This window comes from Bison bison, unplaced genomic scaffold (assembly GCF_000754665.1).
Source record: "Bison bison bison isolate TAMUID 2011002044 unplaced genomic scaffold, Bison_UMD1.0 scf7180017864454, whole genome shotgun sequence".
Classification (NCBI taxonomy): Eukaryota; Metazoa; Chordata; class Mammalia; order Artiodactyla; family Bovidae; genus Bison; species Bison bison.
This window is the reverse complement of record NW_011495016.1, coordinates 913,083-936,302: the sequence shown is the minus strand read 5'-3', so window position 1 is coordinate 936,302 and position 23,220 is coordinate 913,083. Positions and strand designations below refer to the sequence as shown.

Here is a 23,220-nt window from a genome sequence, read left to right as displayed (position 1 = left end):
AAAAAAAAAAGTGGCAGCTTGATTTAACACCCAACCTGATTCATCTTTGTAATGCTAAGCATTATAAAACTCTGCTGTATCTAAAACAAATGAATTTCTAGTAACATGAAATTCATTTGTTTTAGATATAATAAAACTACACTGAATTCATAGAAAGACAAACATTTTCTTGCTTTAAAGACAGCATGAAAACAAAATTATCTTCAACAAGAAAAAAAGCCATTTGAATATTTATATGTATAAAACATGGAGAAGGAAATGGCAACCCACTGCAGTATTCTTGCCTGGAGAATCCCACTGACACAGGAACCTGGAGGGCTGTAGCCCATGCAGTCGCAAGAGCTGGACGTGACTTAGCGACTAAACTACTGCTGCCACTAAATAATGGAAACGCTGGGATCGAGTGTCATGATTATTCATGTTCTCACAGGTAGTTTGCTGCCCAAATATTAATACATGGTCATCTGTAATGTAACCTGTTGATCAATCTAAAAGATTAACAGGCTAATTCAAAAGATGTTATTGCAAAATTGTAGTCTGCGTATTGTTTACTGACAACTTTTTACATTTAGGAGGGTAGGTATTTAGAGCTGATACCTACCCTCCTAACGGTATCTTCTTTTCAAAGAACCATATGGTACTAATTTTATTATTATTGCAATAAAATAGCCTGTATTGAGAAATATAGTTAAATAAACTTTATTAAGATACGTCACATCATAAAATTCACCCTTTAAAGTATACAATTCAGTGGCTTTCAGTGTATTTATGCAGCTATCAGTAATTAAGGACATATCTAATCTAGAAAATTCTGCAGGAACAAAGCTGTTTTTAAAAGACTTGGCTGTGGGCTAGAGAGAGCTATGGTATAAGTGAGGAAGATATACCAACAGTGCTACCATATCAGGTAAGGTGAGCCTGTTATATGCAGACCAGGGTAAGAGGAGAGTCATAGGCCTAGACCCACTCCAGTGTTCTTGCCTGGAGAATCCCAGGGATGGGGGAGCCTGGTGGGCTGCCGTCTATGGGGTCGCACAGAGTCGGACACGACTGAAGCGACTTAGCAGCAGCAGCAGTATAGGCCTAGTGACCACTCAACCCAGCTGGGTCTTTGGCCTGGATCAACTACTAAGCTATGTCACTTTCTGGAGATAGGTCCTAACAAAGATTGACTGTTTCTTGAGTAGGCAGAAACTGGATTTCTATTTTCAAGAGGAAATGAAACATCTCACTTAGAAAAGAGAGAAGCTGTCAATGAAGAATCAAGGCACAGTGAGGAGAAAAGCCATGCCTATTGTTACCTACTATTTGTATACCTGGTGGTAATATTTTGTATTTATTAAAGTGGTTTTCTTTAAAAAAAAAAAAAAAAAACAACCAAAGACAAAAGCTAGATATCACTAGAACAGACAAGAAAAGGTTTATAACCCGGCATTTATGTGTCATATACTTCCAAGGCCTCTTATATTCTGAGGATCACAATTCTGTAAGATTTAATATAGGAGTTACTTATCAAGGACAATATGGAGCGCTATCAAAAGATCTTGATACGTACAATACTTTTAAGAAATGTAGAAAAATCTTCTGAGATGATTTTCTCTTACATTAACTAGTTTGTTGAAAGAATAAAATCACCATTTCCCAAAGTGAGTCTAAATATATATAGCAAAGCCCACTCTGTGAATCTCAGGAATAAACATTTCATGATTAATTACTGTCTTTGGGTAAATACTTAATGCCTTATGGTGCAAAATTTCCTGAAGAAGACTTACACATTACTTAAACCATATAATGTTAAACATGACAAAAATCATCAAATGAAGTAAATAACTACTAAATTCTAGCAGTAATATTCAACACTGTCTATCAAATTGAGTATATCAGGAGACTTAGGTACCTAAGAGGCTATCTATCTATACTTAGTTTACAGATAGTGATTAAGTTTTTTGGTATTTTACCCGTTTCTCACTACTTTAGAACTTTCCAGGTTGCACTAGTGGTAAAGAACTCACCTGCCAATGCAGGAGACATGAGACTTGGGTTCAATCCCTGGGTTGGGACGATCCCTAGGGGGAGGGCATGGCAACCTACTCCAGTATTCTTGCCTGGAAAATCCCATGGACAGAAGAGCCTGGTTGGCTATAGTGTATAGTGTTGGACATGGCTGAAGCAACTTAGCACCAGCCACTTTCCTACTTTATATATAAATCTTTTCAAGTTACTCAGGCTTTGTTTAACTTGCTGTTGCTTTTTCTAAATGAAGGCTTTGTGAACTGGTTGTTGGGTTTCTTAATTATCATATATACAGGTTTAAAAATCTGAAAATAAATATTTCACTCACTAAATGCCTCTTGCAACCACAATGTACTACATACATGGGAAGTTTATTTTAGTTCCTAATTGTTTTCCAAGCTAGTCCCACCACTGGAATGGGACAAGGGGGCATTAGCTGCTAAACTAGGTCCAATAACTACACCTAGTTTGCCACAAAGGGCACAGCAAAAAAGCACACTATTTCTGAACTTTAAACTGTGCTTTCACTCCCAGCCTAATGTTATTTAAAAAAACATTAGAAATTAATGGTAATAACAAACCAAGAGGTTAGTATTAGATTGTAACTCATTAACTCTTCAGAAATAATCTAAACAAAACAACCCTAAAACTTGTGTACATTGCTACTGATCAGTCTGATAATAACTAGGCTGTAAACCAAATGAGACATATGTATATAGTTATTTTCAACATGCTAAAAATGGAAGTGAGACAACACTACAAATGAATTTGACAAGAACTGTTTTTAAAATTTTTTATTTCTTGTTGGCTCTCCAGTTGCAGTGCACAGGCTTCTTATTGCAGTGGCTTCTCCTGTTGCAGAGCACAGGCTCTAGAGCACAGGCTCAGCAGTTGTGGTGCAATGGCTTATCTGTTCCACTGCATGTGGGATCTTCCTTGACCAGTGATGGAACCCATGTTTACAGCACTGGCAGGTGGATTCTTAACCACTGGGCCACCAGGAAGTCCTGCAAGATCCATTTTGAAGAAAGAATGTGCCCTATTGTTTCTGAGGATTTAGAAAAATTTCTGTCCAAATTCCCCAGCTTGCCTCAAAGACGTCTGAAGCATATTAGAGCATGTCTGAAGCATGTTACTTCTCTGGAAATCCTGTTATTCTGGAACTGCTCTCAAGCTCCTCACTGCAATTCACAGTACATCTTCCTGAAACATCCTTAGTCCCTGATATGTATCAACTTGTACCTACTTCGTAATGAAGAAGGGTCATTATGATGCTTCACATAAGAAAAATAATGGTACAATGTCTCTACTGTCTGCTAAAAAAGTATTTTATTAAATGAAGAGACAGAGCAAAAGAACAATCAGCCAGAAATAAACTTACAAGTAAAATAGATTTAAGCTGCTGGCCACTGAAGAGAGCTAAGAATGATGACTACTTTTGGCAGAAATAAACGAGACAATTAAAGAAGTTCATACAGGAAAACAGGCTAATTATTTAACCTCAACACACGGTAAAATCTATCTAGTTGTACAGGTTATCAAAAGGAAATATGACTACCACTGTTATAGTTAAAATGTATTTGAGATGACCAGCTTTCATTCACATTAGGGCAAAGAACACATGGAATCTTTCTAAATCAGTCACTACAGATAACTGCTGGGTAAAGCTTATTTTAAAAAGTTTTATATCCCAATCAATATCTCAAATAACTGGTAGGTAAAATTTAAAGTTATTTAACAGCTCAAAAGAGATCACTCTAGGGAGATAAAGAATGCATATGCATTAGTTCAACAGATGTGAACCACTCTATAAGGAATCAGCTTTAAAATTCTATCGTTGTTTACAATTCTGAGACTCATATATGTGGGGTCTGTCTTCCATCCTGTGATTGCTACTTTTTCAGACTCAGGGCTTCCCAGGTGGAGCTAGAGGAAAAGAACTCACCAGACAACGCCGGAGGCATAAGAGACTGGTTCAATCCCTGGGTCGGGAAGATCCCCTGGAGGAGGGCATGGCAACCTACTCCAGTATTCTTGCCTGCAGAATCCCATGGACAGAAAGCCTGGCAGGTTACAGTCTATGGAATTGCAGTCAGATGTGAATGAAGAGACGTAGCACTCATGCATACTGTCAGACAGAATCTATTCTCATCATTTTATCACCTAAGGTTATGTACAAAGGATAATCTTCTTGCAGCCGTACAAAGACTTACTATACCTGGATCTGTGTCACAGTTCCCTCAGTAATCTCATCATCTGCCACCTCTGTGGTTGCAGTCATGGTCACCTCAAAGCTCTGATCATTTTCTGAAACTTCAAGAAAAAGAACAGTTTATCTCCAGAGTAATAAAAGCAGGTCCTAATTATTAAAAAATATACCCAAAGAACTAGGATGTGATCATCTAATTTCTTAACATATTCCTCACCAATACATCCACACACCTAAGTATATGTGATACACATACAAATATATTTGCTTAACAAGTATCCATTGTGCACCTACGGAGAAGGCGATGGCACCCCACTCCAGTATTCTTGCCTGGGAAATCCCATGGACGGAGGAGCCTGGTGGGCTGGAGTCCATGGGGTCACAAAGAGTCGGACACGACTGAGCGACTTCACTTTCACTTCACTTTCCTGCACTGGAGAAGGAAATGGCAACCCACTCCAGTGTTCTTGCCTGGAGAATCCCAGGGACAGAGGAGCCTGGTGGGCTGTTGTCTATGGGGTTGCACAGAGTCGGACACGACTGAAGTGACTTAGCAGCAGCAGCAGCAGCGCACCTAATACATGCGAGGTACTGTTCTGGGCAATGGAGACAACAATAAACGAAAAAACCCCAAAATTCTGCCTTCAAGGCACTTGGAGTCTAGAGGGAAGACAAAATTAACACAGTATTATGTTGGAAAAGTGTTAAGGAGAAAAAATGAAGTATGGGAAATGTGTTGGTAGTAGGGCCAAGTGTTTGAAATTTTAAATAGGATGCCAGGAAAAGTAACCAGAATTTGGAACAAAGCAAGGAAAAGGGCTAGTCATGAAGCTATCTTGAGAGATAGCACTTAAGGCAGATGGAAAGCCAAGTGCAAAAAGGTTCTGAGTGCCTGCTGGAACAGCAAAGACAGTGTGGCCAGAGTAGACCAAACAAGATATTGTTTGGGATTCGAAGGCCACTGTAAATGAAGACTTTGGCTTTAATTCTCTTCCACTAAGGTGACCACAGTAAGATTTAGAGCAGAGGAGTGATATAAACTGAGTTTTTCTTTAACAGGATCTCCCTGGCTGCTAAGGGGAAAATAGCCTGAAGGGCAGCCCTAGCTGGAAGGAGATGAGTGAAGAAACTAAGCCAATAATCTATTACTAGGTAAGAGGTGTTGGTGACTTGGACTAGAGTGAAGGCAAGTGAGGGTGATAAGTAGTTCAAATTGCAGATATATTTTGATGGTAGAGCCAAAAGGGCATGCAGATAAACCAAATAAGAAAGAAAATAAAATGTCAAGAATGGAATTTAAAATAAAGTTTTTTACCTGAGGTACTGGAACAATGTACCTACCAATAATGAAATGGGGGGAAGGGTTTAGAAAGAAGCAAGTTAAAAAATGTAGCTCAGTTTTAAACATACTAGATGTTTAAACCCACTCAACATTTGGAGTTAAGAGAGGTATGGCCTGGAATAACTCGGGGGATTTAAAAGCATGAATTCTAGAGAGTAAAAACAGAAAACAAAAGCAATTAAGACTAAATCCTGGGTACTCCTCATTTAGAGGCTGGGGAGATGTGGACATGTCAGCATAAGAGACTAAGAAGAAATGGACAGAGAGAAAACTAGAGAAATGCATTTCCTGGAAGCCAAGTGACAAGAAGTCTCAGACAGGAGTGATAAAAAATGTGGGGAGATCAAGTAAGACAAAGACTAAAAAAAAAAAATCACCACTGGATTTAGCAACAAGAAAGTCTCTGGAAAAAAAACTTAAAAAAAAAAAAGAAGAAAAAAGAAAGTCTCTGGAGACAGCATTTATAGTATAGCATTAAAAGCTGAGAGACTGATTGGAGTAGGCTTATGGAACAAAGGAATTAGAAATGGAGGCAAGTATAGGCAATTCTTTCAAGGTACTTCTGTTCTAAAGGGAAGTAGAGAAACTGAATGGGAGCCCAAAGTGAGCTAACAGGACATTTTATTTTAAAGAAGAAACTATAGTATTTTTGTAATGCTGATGGGAATGATCCAGAAGACAACAAAAAAAAAACTGTTGATTCAGAAGAGAAAGGAGAGAATTCCTGCAACTATGTCTTTAGGTAGGCAAAAGGGATGGGATTTGGTATATCGAAGGGTTGGCCTTAGCTGGGTGAAAATACAAGACCACATGGACATAGATACAAGTTGGTTTGTAAATACATTAGTAGTAGTGGAAACTTACAGAAACTATTTTCTGGCCACTTAAATTTCTCAGTAAAGTAGGAAGCAAGGGTATCAGTTAAGAGTTAAAAATGTAGAAGAAATATTGGAGGTTTCAGAATGTATGAAACAGTCATCTTAGAGTGGGAGAAAGAATACCAGATAAGTATGGTATGAGTGGGATGCAAACATAAGGAACCCATGTAATGATCATAAATTTAAAGCGAGAGCAGTCAGCTTACTTGTGCTTTTTTCCTCCAATCCCTTTCAATTAACTATACTGGTATAGTCATAAATAGACAGACAAATTGAACCAGGGTTGTGGTTTCATCAAAGAAAGGTGAGGTGAGGGAAAGAAAAAAGGATCTCAGGGTAAATGCAAGACAGAGATTATAATGATTTACCATAAAAACTGAAACTAGGTGAAGGAAACAAGAAAACGAGTAAAGAAGAAATAACTGCAAAGTGCTAAGGTTAATGGGTCCCACTGGGGCAAAGGACTGCAGAAGTATTAGAGAAAGTAAACTGCAAAGATAGGAATTAGTGGCAGGAAAACAAAGTCTGAAGTAGGATACAAACAGACTCCAGTTATATGTACAATAGCAAGAGTGGTATGGGAATGACAAATAACGCAGCATGAAGAACAAAAGGAATCAGAGGCATAAGTAACTCCAACGATCATCTAAATGAATAATCACAAGAGTTGTATTTTTATTTTATTTTATTTTTTTAACTTTTTGACCAATTTAATATATAAAGAACTCTTACAATTTAATAAGTCAAATAACATGGCTTTCTAAACAGTCAATGAAAGAATCAAACACTTAATAAGAGATACATAAAAATGGTCAATAAGCACTTGAAGTATGGTCAGCATCATTAGTCATTAGAGAAATGCAAATAAAACTACGATGATGTATTATTTTACATTTACTAGCATGAAGTGAAAGTGAAGTCACTCAGTCGTGTCTGACTCTGTGACCCCATGGACTGTAACCCACCAGGCTCCTCTGCCCATGGGATTCTCCAGGCAAGAATACTGGAGTGGGTTGCCATTTCCTTCTCCAAGGAGTTGTATTTTTAAATAGTTTTATTTATTCATGTATGGCTGAGATGGGACTTCATTGCTGCTCAGGGCTTTTCTCTAGTTGTGGTGTGCAGGCTTCTTATTGCAGTGGTTTCTCCTGTTGGGGAGCACAGACTCTAGGGTACACAGGCTTTAGCAGTTGGTGGCATGTGGGTTCAGTAGTTGTGGTGCACAGGCTTAGATGCTCCATGGTATGTGGGATCTTCCTGGACCAGAGATCAAGCCCGTGTCTCCTGCATTGGCAGGCATATTACCACTGAGCTACCAGAGAAACTCCAAGAGTTTTAACGATGAATAGGTAATGGAGTAAACGTGTGCAAATGAATGCAAAAAGTAGCAGCAAGTGATCTACACTGATTAACACGAGAGTTAAGAGAACTTTTAAGGCTCAGACAGATAAATGTTAATCAGTTTTATAAAGTATCTAAAGAAAACCTCAATGTTAAAATTTTAAAATTAATATTCATCTTCATGAAGTCCAGCATAAATGAGTTGCCCATTTAACTGGTCCCAGATGGTGATGGATATAGGACTTCATGCTTTTGGGACTTTTTTAAACGTAAAAACTTTCCTAAGTTGATTTTTATCAACAAAGTTCTTACAAGTCCAGGGAACTTAAAGCCACTCCTCATAAATTCAGTCTTACTATAAATTAGGCTCCAGACTGTCCTCTTTACACAGTGATGCTATGACCCAACATCAAACAGTTCATGGCCTTTCATGTCAACACATTCATATTATCTTATCCAGGTAAGTGAACGAGTGTGTGAAGGATTTAGTCTTACTCCATAAATAGAACAAAATATCAAGTGCAGATCAAACCTACAATCACATTCAAGGCACTCTAACCAAATCAAGTAACAGGTCAAAATTTACATCAAGATAATCATGCAAAAATTCTGACTTAATTAAATTTATTTTATATCTTGGGGATGTAATGTTCAGCATGGTGACTACAAGTAATATGATACTTATCTGCTCAGTTTAATAAGCAATTAATATCTGCTTATGAAGACATGATTTTTGACAATGAAACCCCAGTCTTAGTTCTCTTCCCCTGGAAGTTCTTGGATATGGCAATACCCTCCTCTGTGCAGAGTGCGTCACCAATAGCCCTGGGCCTCATTATCGGGGACTGAGATATCTACTCCAGCCTTGGAGGGCCACCACGGTTCAACAGATTCCATATTCTTTTCTAAACTAATGAGAAATATACTCTAACATTACAGTTGATGTGCTGTAGTCTTTCACTAACAGTATTTCATCCAAAATACTACACCTGCTTAGAATCCAGTGTATTCTAAATGATCTTGGAATATAAACATTTTAAGAACTTTCTTAGAATAAACTTATCAGGCTTCTACTTTTCATTTATCCATATAACTCATAAAAAGAACATAAACTACAAGAACCAGAATGCCTGGGTAAGACCTTAGACAAGTTATTAACCTCTCCGTACCTTAGTTTTCTCATTTATAACATAAGGATAAAAATACCTCCTCTAGAGAAAGCCTTCTCAATGAGGGTGAATATGCTTCTTAGGAGAGGAGATGAAAAAACCTTACTCTCTTTATTAAGAAAGCAAGGACATACATACATACACATAGTACATTAAAAACAAAACAACAATGATACTGAAATTATAATTTCATGTGGGAGAGCATGATTATGAAAAAAATGTCTAAAAAGACTCTTAGATGGGGGGGTCAATTAAAATAAAAGCTTGAGAGATTAAACTTGGCAATATAGCAAAAGTATGTAGAGCCATGCCTGGCACATAAATAAGCACTCATTAAGAGCCGATTAAAGGAGGTTTTTTGATTAAACGAGGAGAAAAATAATGGGTCCAACTGATGGGTTAAACTGAAATGCAGTTTAATCTCTTGCAATGTGAATTCTGATTCAGAAGGGAAGCTCTATGTTAATACAGTGACTTACGTGGAAGTGCAACAACGGATATGCAAGGAGTGGAATCATCAATACTTTGATCATCCTCAGAAGACAGGCAAAGCCTTTTATGTGGAGGTTCAGTACTATCTTCTGAGTCTATTTCATCAGCTTCTAATGAAATAAAACAAGAACAAAAAATCTCAGAAATCTTCAAATCAAAAAGGAGGAAACAAAATCTTCCACAAGTAATGAATGTAAAATACTCTTATTAATTTGCTAAGTCAGAAAAAGACAGCTGTGCAGTGAGACTCACTGCCCTTAACACACCTACCTCAGTTCCACTTCTTATGACAAGGAACCAGGAACCAAGGTGGCACTTTCTAAAACATCACACTTTTGTGCTGTGATTACCTGGCTTTCCAAATTATTTCACACATAAAGATAAAGACTGGTTATTTAATTACTCACAAATATTTACTGAATACCTACCATCAGAAGTTCTGCTTCTCGAACTGCCTCTCAAGTTCAAGAAGCAGAACAATGAGAGACAACCTGACTGTCAAGGAGCTCGTAGTACAGTGGAGATTAATATAATTTCAAAATAGTTTAATAAGAACGATGAAGGTGGAATGAAGAGGCTGTTATATGAGCAGAGAAGCATTTAATTTCTGGAGGTTAAGGACGGTTTCTAGAAAAGGTGTCTTGAATTTCAAAAAGAAACAGAAGCCAGGGGAAAATGATTATCACTGGCAGTAGGATTAATACGTGGAGTGATACTGAGGTATGAAAAGCTTACAGGAAGTTAGGAAAATAACAGTTGTGAACTGCTGGAACATAGATATATGAAATGTGGCAGGAAATGAAGCTGGAAAGAAAGCTGAGATGATGGGAGGCCTATGTGCCAAATTAAAGAACCTGAATTATATTCTAAAAATCCCGGGAAGCTTATTTTTTAAAAAAAAGCTTTCATGTACTATTGAATCATGACCACAATCACCAGCAGTTTGAAGGATAAATTAGAGGTTAGAGATAGGCTAAAAGGCTACTCAGGTGAGAAATGAGAACCTGAACAAAGCAAAGGGGACCTGAAACATAAGAGGCATGTGAAATTTAAGGTGCCTATGAGAAACAGAATTCAGAATAAAGAGAGGTTTAAATCACTGTAGTAGCTATGCAGAAATTAAAACCACAGATTTGAATGAAATAACCCAGGGATTAAGTACTAAGTGAAAAAGAACACAGAACCTACGCTGAACAAGGATAAACTTAAAAAGCAAAAATAAATATAAATACGGAACAGGTAGAGAAATAACAAAACCACAAGCCTCAAGTCAACTGAATTTTAGTTCATTACAGATGATATTAAGTCCTATTCAGTCATGTAAAATTCTCTAACACAGGCTCTAGACAAAAAAAAAATTCTTCTATGTTCATTGGCAGGATTATTTCTACATTTTCTAATGTACTATATATACTGCTGGTATCAAATGGTGTCAAAGAGGAAGTGTATTATAGTTAATCCATCATTAGAGATTCAACAAATTCTACTTATAAAATAGCTGTAAGATTCATAAAGATCGAAATTTATGGTATATTAAAAAAATATACAAAGTATACTTTAAAAATATAAACATGAATTAAGGTTATCTAAGAAATAACCTCCTTTTCTACTGTTCTAGACTAAACTGTCTGAGTAATAAGGTTTAAAGGTGACATGAAATCCAGAAATCCAAAAAGATTTATAATTATATGTCTGCAGGTTTTCCTACCATTATGAGGGCAATGAAGAATGAGGTTCCCGTCTGTGTCCCGAGTCAAAGTCACAGAGTCCACAGTTTCTACTGTCACTGTGTCAGAATCCTCTTCAACTGTGCTCATACTCAAATCTGTAAAAGAATAGGTTTCAGATTAAGGTTTAAAAAAATTATTTCCATATATGAACATAAAATAGCCCTCTCCAAATATATCTGCCTACAGTACTCTTTGTGTGAAATTGCAATGATGGTTCAAGTTTCAAAATTTGTTTTTAAAAAGTTTATACCAATTACTTAGAATTAGTTATAATAATCTGCAACAATCTAAAATGCAATGATTAATTAAAAACTTAAAGCATTTACTTTTTTTTTTTTAAAGAGCTGTTTCTATAACATCCAATGAAAGATAGTCTATTCCAAGCTGACGTATGAGCAAGAACTCTCACCACTTTTTTTAATTGGCAGCTCTGTGATATACTCAGATGTTTAATAACTTCTGATTCTTTAGCAGAAGATCCAGCACAATTTTTCTCTTAATCTAAGAATTAGACTAAGAGAAACATTTTTTACAAGTATTTAAGCTTATTATTATCTGAAAAATATGAACACTAAATAATTTTTTTAATAATGTTGAACAAGTACATATATCTATCATTGACCAAACTGTTTTCCTAATAGACATGGAGCTAGGCCTTCTTTTGAAATAGAGAACTGAGTCTTTACCTATTATTTTATACTTATTTTTTTTGTTTAGACAAACTGAATGATCAGTGCTTTAATTGCAGTATGTCATGGCTGATAGGTGGAAATGCACTGAGTTGTAATCAGTGGCCTAACTGAAGTCTTTGGGCTTACCTTGTAATGTTCAATGAAGTTCTTGTCTCAACACTCAATTTTGGTCTGGTCCACATAGTCTAGTCTAGTAGTCTGGTATTAGTTGCTCAGCTGTATCCGACTCTTTGCGATCCCATGGACTGCAGCCCGCCAGGCTCCTCTGTCCATGGGATTCTCCAGGCAAGAAAATTGGAGTGGGTTGCCATTCCCTTCTCCAGGGGATCTTCCCGACTCAGGGATCGATCCCTGGTCTCCTGCATTGCAGGCAGATTCTTTACCAGCTGAGCCATCTGGGAAGCCTCCAACTAAATAATACAGAGGACATAAGCGTTGATGTGTTTCAAATTAATCATTCAATATTTATTTGGTTCCTGTATGTAAGATATTTGTCTATACATATAATTGCCACTTACACAAGTGCATTTTTCCTTGGCAGAAAAACTTAAGAACTATTAACATTTACTTGGTGAAGATCTAGTGATTTATTCAAGTTTTACTATACAAATTACTGTTTTAGAAGGACATCATTCATTTTACAATGTCAAAGATGTCATTTCCAAATTAAAGTTAAATGGAGACCATGATTTAGTTATGACGAAAATTTGCAAATCATGAGGTGAGGTACCCAGAACAAAGGAATGCTTACCTAGAAAACAGATGGATCAGCTATAGCCCTTCCCACAGAATCCAGATGCTTTCCCTTAGCCACCAGCATCACTTTCATGTTATCCAGATTGTTTCTCCCCCATGTTCCTACCTCTGCAACACTCTGAAAAAGTAATAGCATTACACAATAACACTTACTGAGAACAAACAACTGTCTGCTAGCAGTATGCTGATGACAATTTTGCTTCTAGCCTCTGTGATGTCTCAAGTACAAGAAGAAGGACCAACCCAGAATTCTTTAAGTAGAGCTTTTGGAAATCAGCCTCTAAAACTATTCTCCAGTGAAGAACAGAAATGATAGGATCCTATGCCTACTAAGTCGGTTTACATGTGGTTTCTCAACGTAAGTTGTCCCTCATTAGGCAGTCAAGCTTTCTTGGAAAAAACAAGTTGAACTATACCAGTGGTTCTATGAACTGTAGACCTGGGTACATGTAACTCGATCCAGGGTGTATACTAACCACCAGTACCACAAGTATTACCAATAACTGTTATTTTTTTCTTTGTAATAGTCAGCACCTCTCTTTATATATAGTACTATATTTCATCTTAAAGTATTAAAAAACATACACTATCTGTTAACTCTGCCTAGGGATTTGTGGGAAAAAAAAATCCTAAACAATCAGGCCAGAAGATGTAAATTATAAACAAACTTTTCAATGCAATGTGAAATTTACAAAATTTGAATTGACTGATTTTTAAAGGATTTTTTAATAGGATTCTCATCTTCACCCCAAAGGATCAACCAAAAACTAAAAAACACAGTAAGATTTTAGGTTTAAGGGGATGCAAAACCAGTAATTAAATTTCTCGTTTTTGCAGTATTCTAATTAGAACTGGTATACATAAATGAGTCTGTAGTGCAACAGGTACAGATCCTGCTAGAGAAACATTCAATCAGTTAATATATTTCGTGTTGTTCTCATTTCTGAATCCATTAAAAACTTCTTAAAATCTGGTTTGTACCTACTCCAGAAGATGGAAAAATGAAATGTTAAAAAAAGTTAAAACCATCCATAAACTTTGCAAAATTATAGTTCACTCTCAACACGTTTATGAGACTATACCATAGAAGCACTTTTATATCCTGCATTGAAAACTGTGAAGGAAGCCAAGCTAGGTATTAAACTGAGGTTTTTCTGTACTCTTTAAAAAGTTATTAGATCAAAGAATATGACAAAATAAACTCTTAAATCATACTGCAGTCTATTTTACCGAAAGGATGTGCAAATTTATATTCCAACCATTTAGATGTAAACTCTACTCCTGGTAACCTTGCCAGGTTAAAAAAGAAACAACAAAGTTTCTTTTTTTATTAAAAAAGAAACAACAAAGTAAAAACAAACAAAAAAGCACAATTTTTCATTTGATAAGTGCAAATTTGTTACTGGCTTAGCATTTTAATGAATGTGATCTCAGGACCCAAGTTAATCTAAAACTCTGAGAAAAAGTGACAATGGTACACGGAAAAGGGAGTCTGAAATAGCTAGATAGGAACTTTATCATTCTTGATAATCTGTATTATCAAAATTGAGGTGATCCCAAAGAGTGTACTAGCTTTAAAGCAAGAATCTAGGTTCATTTTTAAAAGTTTGGTAATTCATGTTGGAGATGAGTAAATGGGTCTACACTGCTTTACAAATTAATTAGCTTATCTGTTCAATCAACAAATATATATCACATTCCCAATGTGTGAGATACTCTCTAGGACAGTCGCTACTTTTTTAAAACCCCAAAATATAAGCTCTTGACTCATTTTCCTGGGGTTTCCTCCTTCTTGTAGTTAGAGCTACACGGTCTGCATTTATTAGTATTTAAGAAACTCCTCTAATTTTTTTTAGGTAACAGATTTACATGGTTCAAAATTCAAAGGTAATGGTGAAGCCTCCTTTCCACTCTAGTTCCCCAGTCACCTAGATCCCTTTCATGGAGGTAAAGAAGGCTGTTGATTTCTCATGCCTCCTTCCAGTTACTTTATGTAAGAAAATATATATATCCCTCCCTGGGGCTTCCCTGGTGGTTCAGACAGTAAAAAATCTGCCTGCAATGCATGAGACCTGGGTTTGATTCCTGAGTTGGGAAGATAATACTGGAGGAAGAAATGACAACTGACTCTAGTACTCTTGCCTGGAGAATTCCACAGACAGAGGAGCCTGGAGGGCTACAGTCCATGGAGTTACAAAGTTGAACACAACTGAGTGACTAACACACACATCCCTGCCTGTTACATATACTTAACAGAAATACTATCATACTACAGACACTGAACCTTATCTCAGTGGCTACTTTACATTGCCTCAACAGCAAGATGAAGAGATACCATTTCACTATTTCAAGTGCATGACTGCAAGCCAGCCAACAGATTAATAGCCAAGTCTTCAAGGTGGGACCTGACTTGGACGGGTGGGAGTGGAGTACAAAAGAAAGCCACTATGCAGAGGTTTTTGTGCAAGAGGGAGAGTGGCTGAATTTAAGACTGGAAGAAAAGGCAGGGGCACATTTCACAAGGCCTTACAAATTCTTGGACTGTTTTAAATTGGGAAACATAATTTACATTTTAAAAAGATCATTCAGATTGCAACATGGAGGACAGATAAGGGAGTAAGTCAGGAGACAAGCAGTTGTCCAAGAAATGAGTCATTTAGAATAGGTGGCAGAAATGAAAGGAAGGAGTCTGGACAGAGGATTTATTTTGAAGGCAGTGTTGACAAGATTTGCTGAAAGGAGATTAAGAAAGGAGATTTGCTGAAAGGAGCTATTTCAAGATGATTCCTAGGCTTCTGGCTTGAATAGCTGAGTTTGGGGGCACTAAAATATCTTTTATTAAGTATTTTATTACTGTTAATACTAACAAATTAAGATATAAGGCACCCAAACAAAGATGTCAAGTTACCAGTTGGAAGCTGTAATTCAACAGGCAAGAATTATATAATGATAAATGAGTTAGTGGCATGCAAACTGTAAAGATAAGATCAACTAGATAAGTTAGAGAGAAGATAGCCCAGTATTACTGGAAAGTCAAGCAATACACAAACAAGAAAAGAAGACTGAGAAGGACCAGCCAGGATATAGGAGGAAAACAGAGAGATTCAAGCAGCACTAAGTAGTCAGTAGACTGTTAAATACTGCTGAGAGGATAAGATGGAGAAGTGACTACTTGACTGGGCAATGCTACTGAGATACAGAGAACTTTAAGTATAGAAGGTAATGCAAAACAGGTCTACAAGGTTTAGCTTTCAAGTTAAGTAGAGGGAGTAGACACTACCGATGGTAGAGTCAAGATAGCTGTTATTTATATGAAGAATACATCCGTATCTTAGTAGGACTATTAGACTAAATGAAAAATACTGGTGAATAAATCAACTTATGAAAGGTAACAAAAGTAAGTAATTTAGTGCTTTGTAATTCACTATGCATGAAACTATACCTGAATTGAAAACCCATTTTCCACTTGGTTTATCAGGGAAATGTATCAGCAATATATCTAGTATCAAATTTTGTGAGCAAATAAACACACACCGTCATCCCATTTAGATCTTCCCTTCTTTCTCTAAAATGGGTTATACTATATGTACTGTTTTACCAACTGTAAGTGAGAACTTGAAAAAAGTTTTAACATCCATTTTTAATTGGTGACATGGCATTTTGGCACACTTCCAGCATTTGGGGGGCATCTGAAACAATACTTCAGTAAAATCAAGAATACCTGAAATGTGGTACAAAACACATAATACTTACATGTACTTACGTTAAAATGAGAAATGCATTTGTTTACATTTATAGCTCCCAATGAACATGAACCTACTCAATGTAAAACCAAAAAACCCCACTACTCTTGGATCTGTTATTTAACACACAATTTAAGGAAATGAGTCCTTCATTCTACTCCATTTTTGTATTGATGTCAGGTTTATTCATTGGATTATCTTAAACTAGTATTTCCATCAATTAAACCTACATAATTGTCCTGATTTTCTAGGCAGTTAAGTATCTTATCACTCTCTTGTGGGGACACACTGCTCCCTTCTCCTGGTGCGCACAAGATTTTGTGCCCTCCAACAATCTGTTTCCCCAGTGCTGTGGAAGCTCTGTAATCTAATCCCACTGGCCTCTGAAGTCAAATTCCCTGGGGGTTCTTGGATCCCCAGGTTGGGAAATATGTTGTGGGTCCTAGAACTTTCTTAAGAGTGCAAGCATTTCTTTGGTGTAATTGTTCTGCAGCTTGTGGGTCGTCTGCTCAGTGGCTCTATGGTGCAACGGATGGCGACCTCCTGTAAGAGAACTATGCAACAGGCTGTGACTTGCCTGTGAGTGTCCAGGAGTCCGGGTTGACAGTTTGGCCTTAGGCCAAACAACAGGGAGGGAACACAGCCTGCTCATCAACAGAAAACTGGATTAAAGATTTATTGAGCATGGAAAAAGACCCTCATGCTGGGAAAGACTGAAGGCAGGAGGAGACCGGGATGACAGAGGATGAGATAGGTTGGATGGCATCACCAACTCAATGGACGTGAGTTTGAGCAAGCTCCGGCAGTTAGTGATGGACAGGGAAGACTGGCGTGCTGCAGTTCATGGGACTGCAAAGAGTTGAACACAACTGAGCAACTTAAAACTAAGTATCAAATCTTCTATAAACTAGATCAAACCAAGAAGTGGCATTTCTTCTTAGTTTTGTAGAAAAATGTCATTGATTCCCAAGCACAGTACTCAAGTTTAAGGTGGGAAGGGTATCAAATATTAGTAGAGATCACGAGAAGCAGAGTTAACACTTGGTGACCCTTGAATCTTGAAGTTGTGATTCCACACTGCAAGACGGGATGAGACTACATGGCATGAAAAACATTACAATAGTTTTATAGCAAGAAATCAGGCAAGCTACAGAACATAAAAGCACCAAAATTTTATTGGATGAGGCTGACTGAGAAACATTAGCTGAGACAAAGTTTCTGGCATAATCCAACTAATAAGGCAGTGAGGACACATTCCGTTTTCAAATGTTTTTTTTCCTGTCCCAACATAAGAAAATCACTCATTTTACTCTTCTCTGTGTGATGATCTTCCAAATTTTTGTGATGTTTATTGTTTTAAACAATACCTGTATCTTTTGTAACTTTTTTGCACTTACTTTCCAATATTACTAGTTAACTCTTTCATAGTGCTTTATTTGTGTGCATAGTACCCAAACTTATTTAAGCATTAACCTATTACTGAACATTTTTTTTTTTTCAAGGTCTTGCTCTTATAGACTGTTTTGGCCACTATGAAACCTGGTGATAGATAACTAACACCTTAGGAAATGCTTATATGGGGATTTTCTTAGTAACATATAATAATTTGAAAAATGTTTTAAAATTTTTATTTTGAAAGAATGAAAAATCTGCTAAATAGAAAGTTTTAGTGGAAGAGAATAGGTAACAAATTCCTACATCCTGAACACGGGTACATAGGATGTCAGAAAACAGACACCACCACAGAATAACATCTTAAATAATGATTTTATTAAAAATAGGAATGGGGAACACTTCATGGTTGATGTTGAGTGCTCTGAACTACGGTCCCAGGCCCCTGGGGATTTGTTCTTTATACTTAGCACAAAGTGTGAGAAGCAGAGCTGTACATGAACATAAGGCATATTGAATTATGGTAGCTAACTAATGTTCATTATGGCTTTGTTTTAAGGTAATGACTGTATACCATAAAATGTCAATAAAGATATTACTGGTATTTATTATAATAGGCTTTAATTGTTTAAGATGTTGACTTCAATTACCAACCACTGGAAACAGTGACATTATTAAAGTAAAAGAAAATTACTTGGTAGTAATTACTTGGTGCACCACTTTATACCTCATTTGGGAATATAATCATACCATTTATTAAAAAGCAAAAACGTCTTTCACCCAGTGCATGATTTAAGAGCTAATATAATGTGTATTTGGCTACATTTTAAGATTTCGTCCATTCAAAACTGAGTCCTTTATGTAAAGCATCATGAGAAGCTCTTTAAAGGGAGTACATTAAATTATCACTCTACAGTGTATCTAAATATAAATATCTAACCCTCCAGGTTTCTCTGTCCATGGGGATTCTCCAGGCAAGAATACTAAATATTGTGGCTCAGCTGGTAAAGAATCCACCTGCAATGCAGGAGACCTGGGTTCAATCCCTGGGTTGGGAAGATCTCCTGGAGAAGGCAAAGGTACCCACTCCAGTATTCTGGCCTGGAGAATTCCATGGGGTCGAAAAGAGTTGGACACGACTTGACAACTTTCAGACTTCCCTGGTGTCTCAGAAGATAAAAGAGTCTGCCTGCAATGAGGGAGACCTGGGTTTAATCCCTGAGTTGGAAAGATCCCCTGGAGGAGGGCATGGCAACCCACTCCAGCATTTTTGCCTGAAGAATCCCCATGAACAGATGAGCCTGGAATATTAGTCCATGGGGTTGCAGAGTCAGTTTTGGGCTTCCCTTGTGGCTCAACTGGTAAAGAATCTGCATGCAATACGGGAGGACCTAGGTTTGATCCCTCGGTTGGGAAGATCTTCTGGAGAAGAAAACGGCAATCCACTCCAGCACTCTTGCCTGGAAAATCCCATGGACTGAGGAGCCTAAAGTCCATGGGGTCGTAAAGAGTCGGACACGACTGAGCAACTTCACTTCACTTTGGGAAGATCCCCTGGAGAAGGGAAAGGCTACCCACTGCAGTATTCTGGCCTAGAGAATTCCACAGACTTTCGCTTTCACTTAGATTAAGTATATCAATACACTGAAGCTGATTTTTAAACCACACTTCAACAGATATAAAACAACGTGGATAGTAAGTCAGTCTAATAAGCATTTCATTTGCTGCATTAACACCTAATGGTCAAAAAAGATTCTTTTGACAACCAGGTGCTTGAAAGAATGGCACACAACTAAAACAACAGCTTAAAAAAATGGGATAAGGTTAATATCCCTCCCATATACCCACCAAACAAACAAAAACAAGTTAAATTGCTCATAAAGGGCTATCCAGTGTGCTTTCTCATGACAACTTTCTGCTATTCAGTCATGGAATGGGATCTTTACATAAACTTGAAAAAGAAGACATGATAATCAGGCTCCTTCTTTTATTTAAGTTTACCATTTACCTTTCTGAAATCAAAACAAAAACAAAACATATTTTTGACTTCTATTACAAGCATCCTCTTCACAAAAGGCAAAAAAAAAAAAAAAATGAAGGGAGAAAATGATAGGAAAGCAAACAAATACCACATACATTTCATAACTCTGTATGTTACTAATCATACTTTAAGACTCTTGGCAGTAGGTTTTTCATTTTCTCAGGTCATTGCATATCATTTGAGGACAGAAAAGGCTTTGGAACTCAAAGCATTTAGAAGCATACCAATTCCTAAGGAATTCTTTTATATGAGGGGGGGATAAGTGCTAAAAATGATGATGTTAAGAGAAAACTATTAAAAAAGAAAATACCACTTTGAGAAAGCAGGCTAATGCTGCTGCTGCTAAGTCGCTTCAGTTGTGTCCGACTCTGTGCGACCCCATAGACGGCAGCCCACCAGACTCCCCGACCCTGGGATTTTCCAGGCAGGAGTACTGGAGTGGGTTGCCGTTGCCTTCTCCAAACAGATGCTACATACGATATTAAAAAACTGGAACTCTTTCTAATTACTGTTTTAAAGTTTTGATGTTTTTACAAGAAGACACACTTCCCAACCCCCTCAAAATTTTAACAACAATGTTACCAGGCACTGGGTTCACATTAACTGATTCACTGTCACAAATGTTAACTTAAGCCAACGTTTTTGATGGAGCATGAAGAAAACAACTTTAAAACAATATTATTTTCAGGAAACACGTTTATTACAACATTAATAAAAATTAGGGTCTACAGTTGTTAGATAAAGTGAGCAGAAAGGTAAACATGCGGGAAAGTAAGGTCTACTTTTGTTGTTTTTACTTCAATATTAACTACTAAGGTCTAGCTAACCTTACAATTATACTTCTCTCTCCTGCTTCGGTGAGGGTGAAACGAAATAACTTTTCTTCATCTTAGAAGCCTGTAAAAAGAAGAAAACTTGGGGTGGGGTGGGGGAAAGACTAGAAAGAGGACAACTACCTTTTTGGGGGAGGGGATAGAACTCTCTACCAGTAACCATTTCCCAGCCATACTCTGCTTTCAAAGCTCAAATTCTAACCCCAATACTCTTTTGTGATTGCTTTCCCTCAAATAATTCTAAAACCTGAACACTCAGAGAAAAATGTTTATATAGCATATATTTATATAATTGCTTAAACTATGGACTTAAAAGTTCTATATAAGTATGCAATGCCCAGTACTTACTGATTAACTGTTGATGAAGACAGGGCAATAGCATTTTGGCTCCACCATCTAGCTCAACTGCAATCAATTAAAGAGATTCACGGAGAATATGCTGGTTCTAGATCAGTCCCAAAAAGCATATTTTGGGGTGAGCCTATCAACTAAAATAGTAAAAAAAAAAAAAAAAAAAATTAGCTTGTTTGGTGGCACATAAAAGTAACTTAGTATATGGGAGTTAAAATAATAAGATAACAAAACAAGAAATGCATTTTTTCTTCATAACACGTAATTTCAGAAAGGATCAAGATATTTTTTGTCCCTTGTGAATGAAGGGAAAAAAACTTGATTTTCACACCAAATTTTACAGTCTGACAACTTTTGTAACGACAAGGAACGTAAACAATATTTTCCTGAACCTTAACTAGGTCTCTAAATCTTAACCTAATAAATGAATCTTACCACTACAGCAACAGAGAAAAAAGCTAAAAACTGTGGTGATGTTACACCAAAAACTTAAACGTTTAAGTGATGGTAAACTATTCAGTGAGAAACACAAATTTAAGACCACAGCTAAAAGGAAAAAAATCTGAAGTAATGGGAAAACACGAAAATCCTTCACTAAAACATTTTTGTTTGTAAAACTTTTAACATAATGCCAAGAATGTTTTATACTTCAACTGGAGTTTAAAAGCTATAAATGGTTGTCTTTCGTGAATTCGAAGCAAAGGTAAAATCAGTGAAGATAAAACATTTTCAAATGGTATTATTGTAAGTTTAAAATACTTAATATTAGAAAGCAATCCTACAGAATTCGCATCTTGTCAAAAGTCCCAACGAGTAGCCTCACCTACTGTCAGAAGGTGCACAAAGATGAATAAAGTTACGAGAAAATAGGCATTGGATTTGAATTTCTAAATTCAATCAGGGAAACGGAGTCCTTTTACATTTCATTGACTTATCACCTCTCCTTATTTACACCAAATTATTTTTATTCTAAAAACATATGCTGTATCATTCAACTGCATAGAACAGCATTTCGTCACTTCTACCCTCAAATCTACGCCGCAGATTCACTTAAGACTCTCAAAGTCTATTTCAAAGGACGAAGATTTCAAATTTTAAGAACTTCCTCGAATTTCGGCAAAACACGATTTCCATTTTGCAGGCGCATATTCCTCCTCTCCGCCGGTTTAGGGTTGTCTCCCCGCAGTCCAGGTCCCATCTTTCCCTTTTCTAAAAGACTCAGGCTGACAACCTGAGTTGTACGGCCAGCAACCCCGATTCCCTCCGCCTTGGGCCATCTCCCAAAAGATGGGAGATGTGAAGACACAAAAAGGTACGAGGAAAAAACGAGATGCGGTGGGGTGGGGCGAGACCCGCCCCAATCCTCTCAATCTCATCCAAGCCCACCTCTCCTTCACTGGACCAAAAAACCCCGAAAAGATAACAAAAACATAAGAAAGGAACCCCCACTCCCCATCGCCCCCCAGAAAGCTAGGAAAGCTTCTTTACTTTCCGTGTTCCCGGGCCCGATTCTCTAGCCAAGCTCTCGGCCCACCCCACCCCCAGGGGTCCCGGCGCCATTTAGCTCCTCCGAAGCCGCCATTTTCCGCCCCCGCCGGATCGCTAGCTGTGCCTCGGCGGCAACTCGCTACCCTGTTCTGCAGCCCACGCCACCACCGCAAGCCCGGCCCCGAAAAGGAGGCCCTGGCCTGAGCTTGCGGGAACGGCAGCTTCGGCGTCACGAAGGCCCAGCTCCGACCCCGCCCGCGGTGCCAGAGCGCCTGCAGCTGGCGCCGGCCGGCGGGAGCAGGCGGGCAACAAGGGGGCCGGACAGACTCCACTGGGCGGAGCGGCCCTGGCGGCGGTTGGGACCTGAAGGTTCTATCGCACTTACTTCCTGTTTTGGGTCCGGGCACTTTGGAAGAACCAGGATGGAGGAAGCAAAAAATACCAGGATGGAGGAAGCAGCCACGGGCAAGAGTGGCTGCAGCTGGAGTGAGCGAGCGCTACGAGCCACCGGAAACGGAGCTACGGCCGCACCCCGCCCCCAGTCCCCGCACGCTCCCCCGCCCGGCCTCCTCTCCCTGGGGTTGGCCCTGCGCGCCGGCTGTTGTGTCACTTCCGGCCATGTCGGCGCGCCAAAAAGGGTCTCTGGATATTGGAGGTTCGGTCTTTCTCAGAGTAGGGGTTGTTGTTTGCTGTTTTCCTTACCTCACACTAGGAAATTTAAGTACTGACTTCCCCGTTACTGGTATTGTG

The 23,220-nt window shown here is 38.0% G+C and overlaps 1 protein-coding gene across 5 annotated transcripts in view; it reads right to left on the bottom strand.

Moving 5' to 3' along the window:
- DMTF1 (cyclin D binding myb-like transcription factor 1) overlaps positions 1-23,006 on the bottom strand; it is a 49,409-nt gene extending 26,403 nt beyond the window's left edge. For 3 of the 5 annotated variants that reach the window (XM_010859127.1, XM_010859131.1, XM_010859130.1), the window contains exons 1-7: positions 22,856-23,006; positions 20,980-21,119; positions 20,626-20,695; positions 12,618-12,740; positions 11,153-11,269; positions 9,432-9,554; positions 4,232-4,326 (exon numbers count right to left, since the gene is read on the bottom strand). In XM_010859127.1, coding sequence (XP_010857429.1) covers positions 4,232-4,326; positions 9,432-9,554; positions 11,153-11,261 — 327 coding nt within the window. In that variant the 5' untranslated portion in view covers positions 11,262-11,269; positions 12,618-12,740; positions 20,626-20,695; positions 20,980-21,119; positions 22,856-23,006. The remainder of the gene's footprint in view (positions 1-4,231; positions 4,327-9,431; positions 9,555-11,152; positions 11,270-12,617; positions 12,741-20,625; positions 20,696-20,979; positions 21,120-22,855) is intronic. The other 2 variants (XM_010859128.1, XM_010859129.1) reach the window with 2 other exon arrangements.
- Between the last annotated feature and the right edge of the window lie 214 nt (positions 23,007-23,220).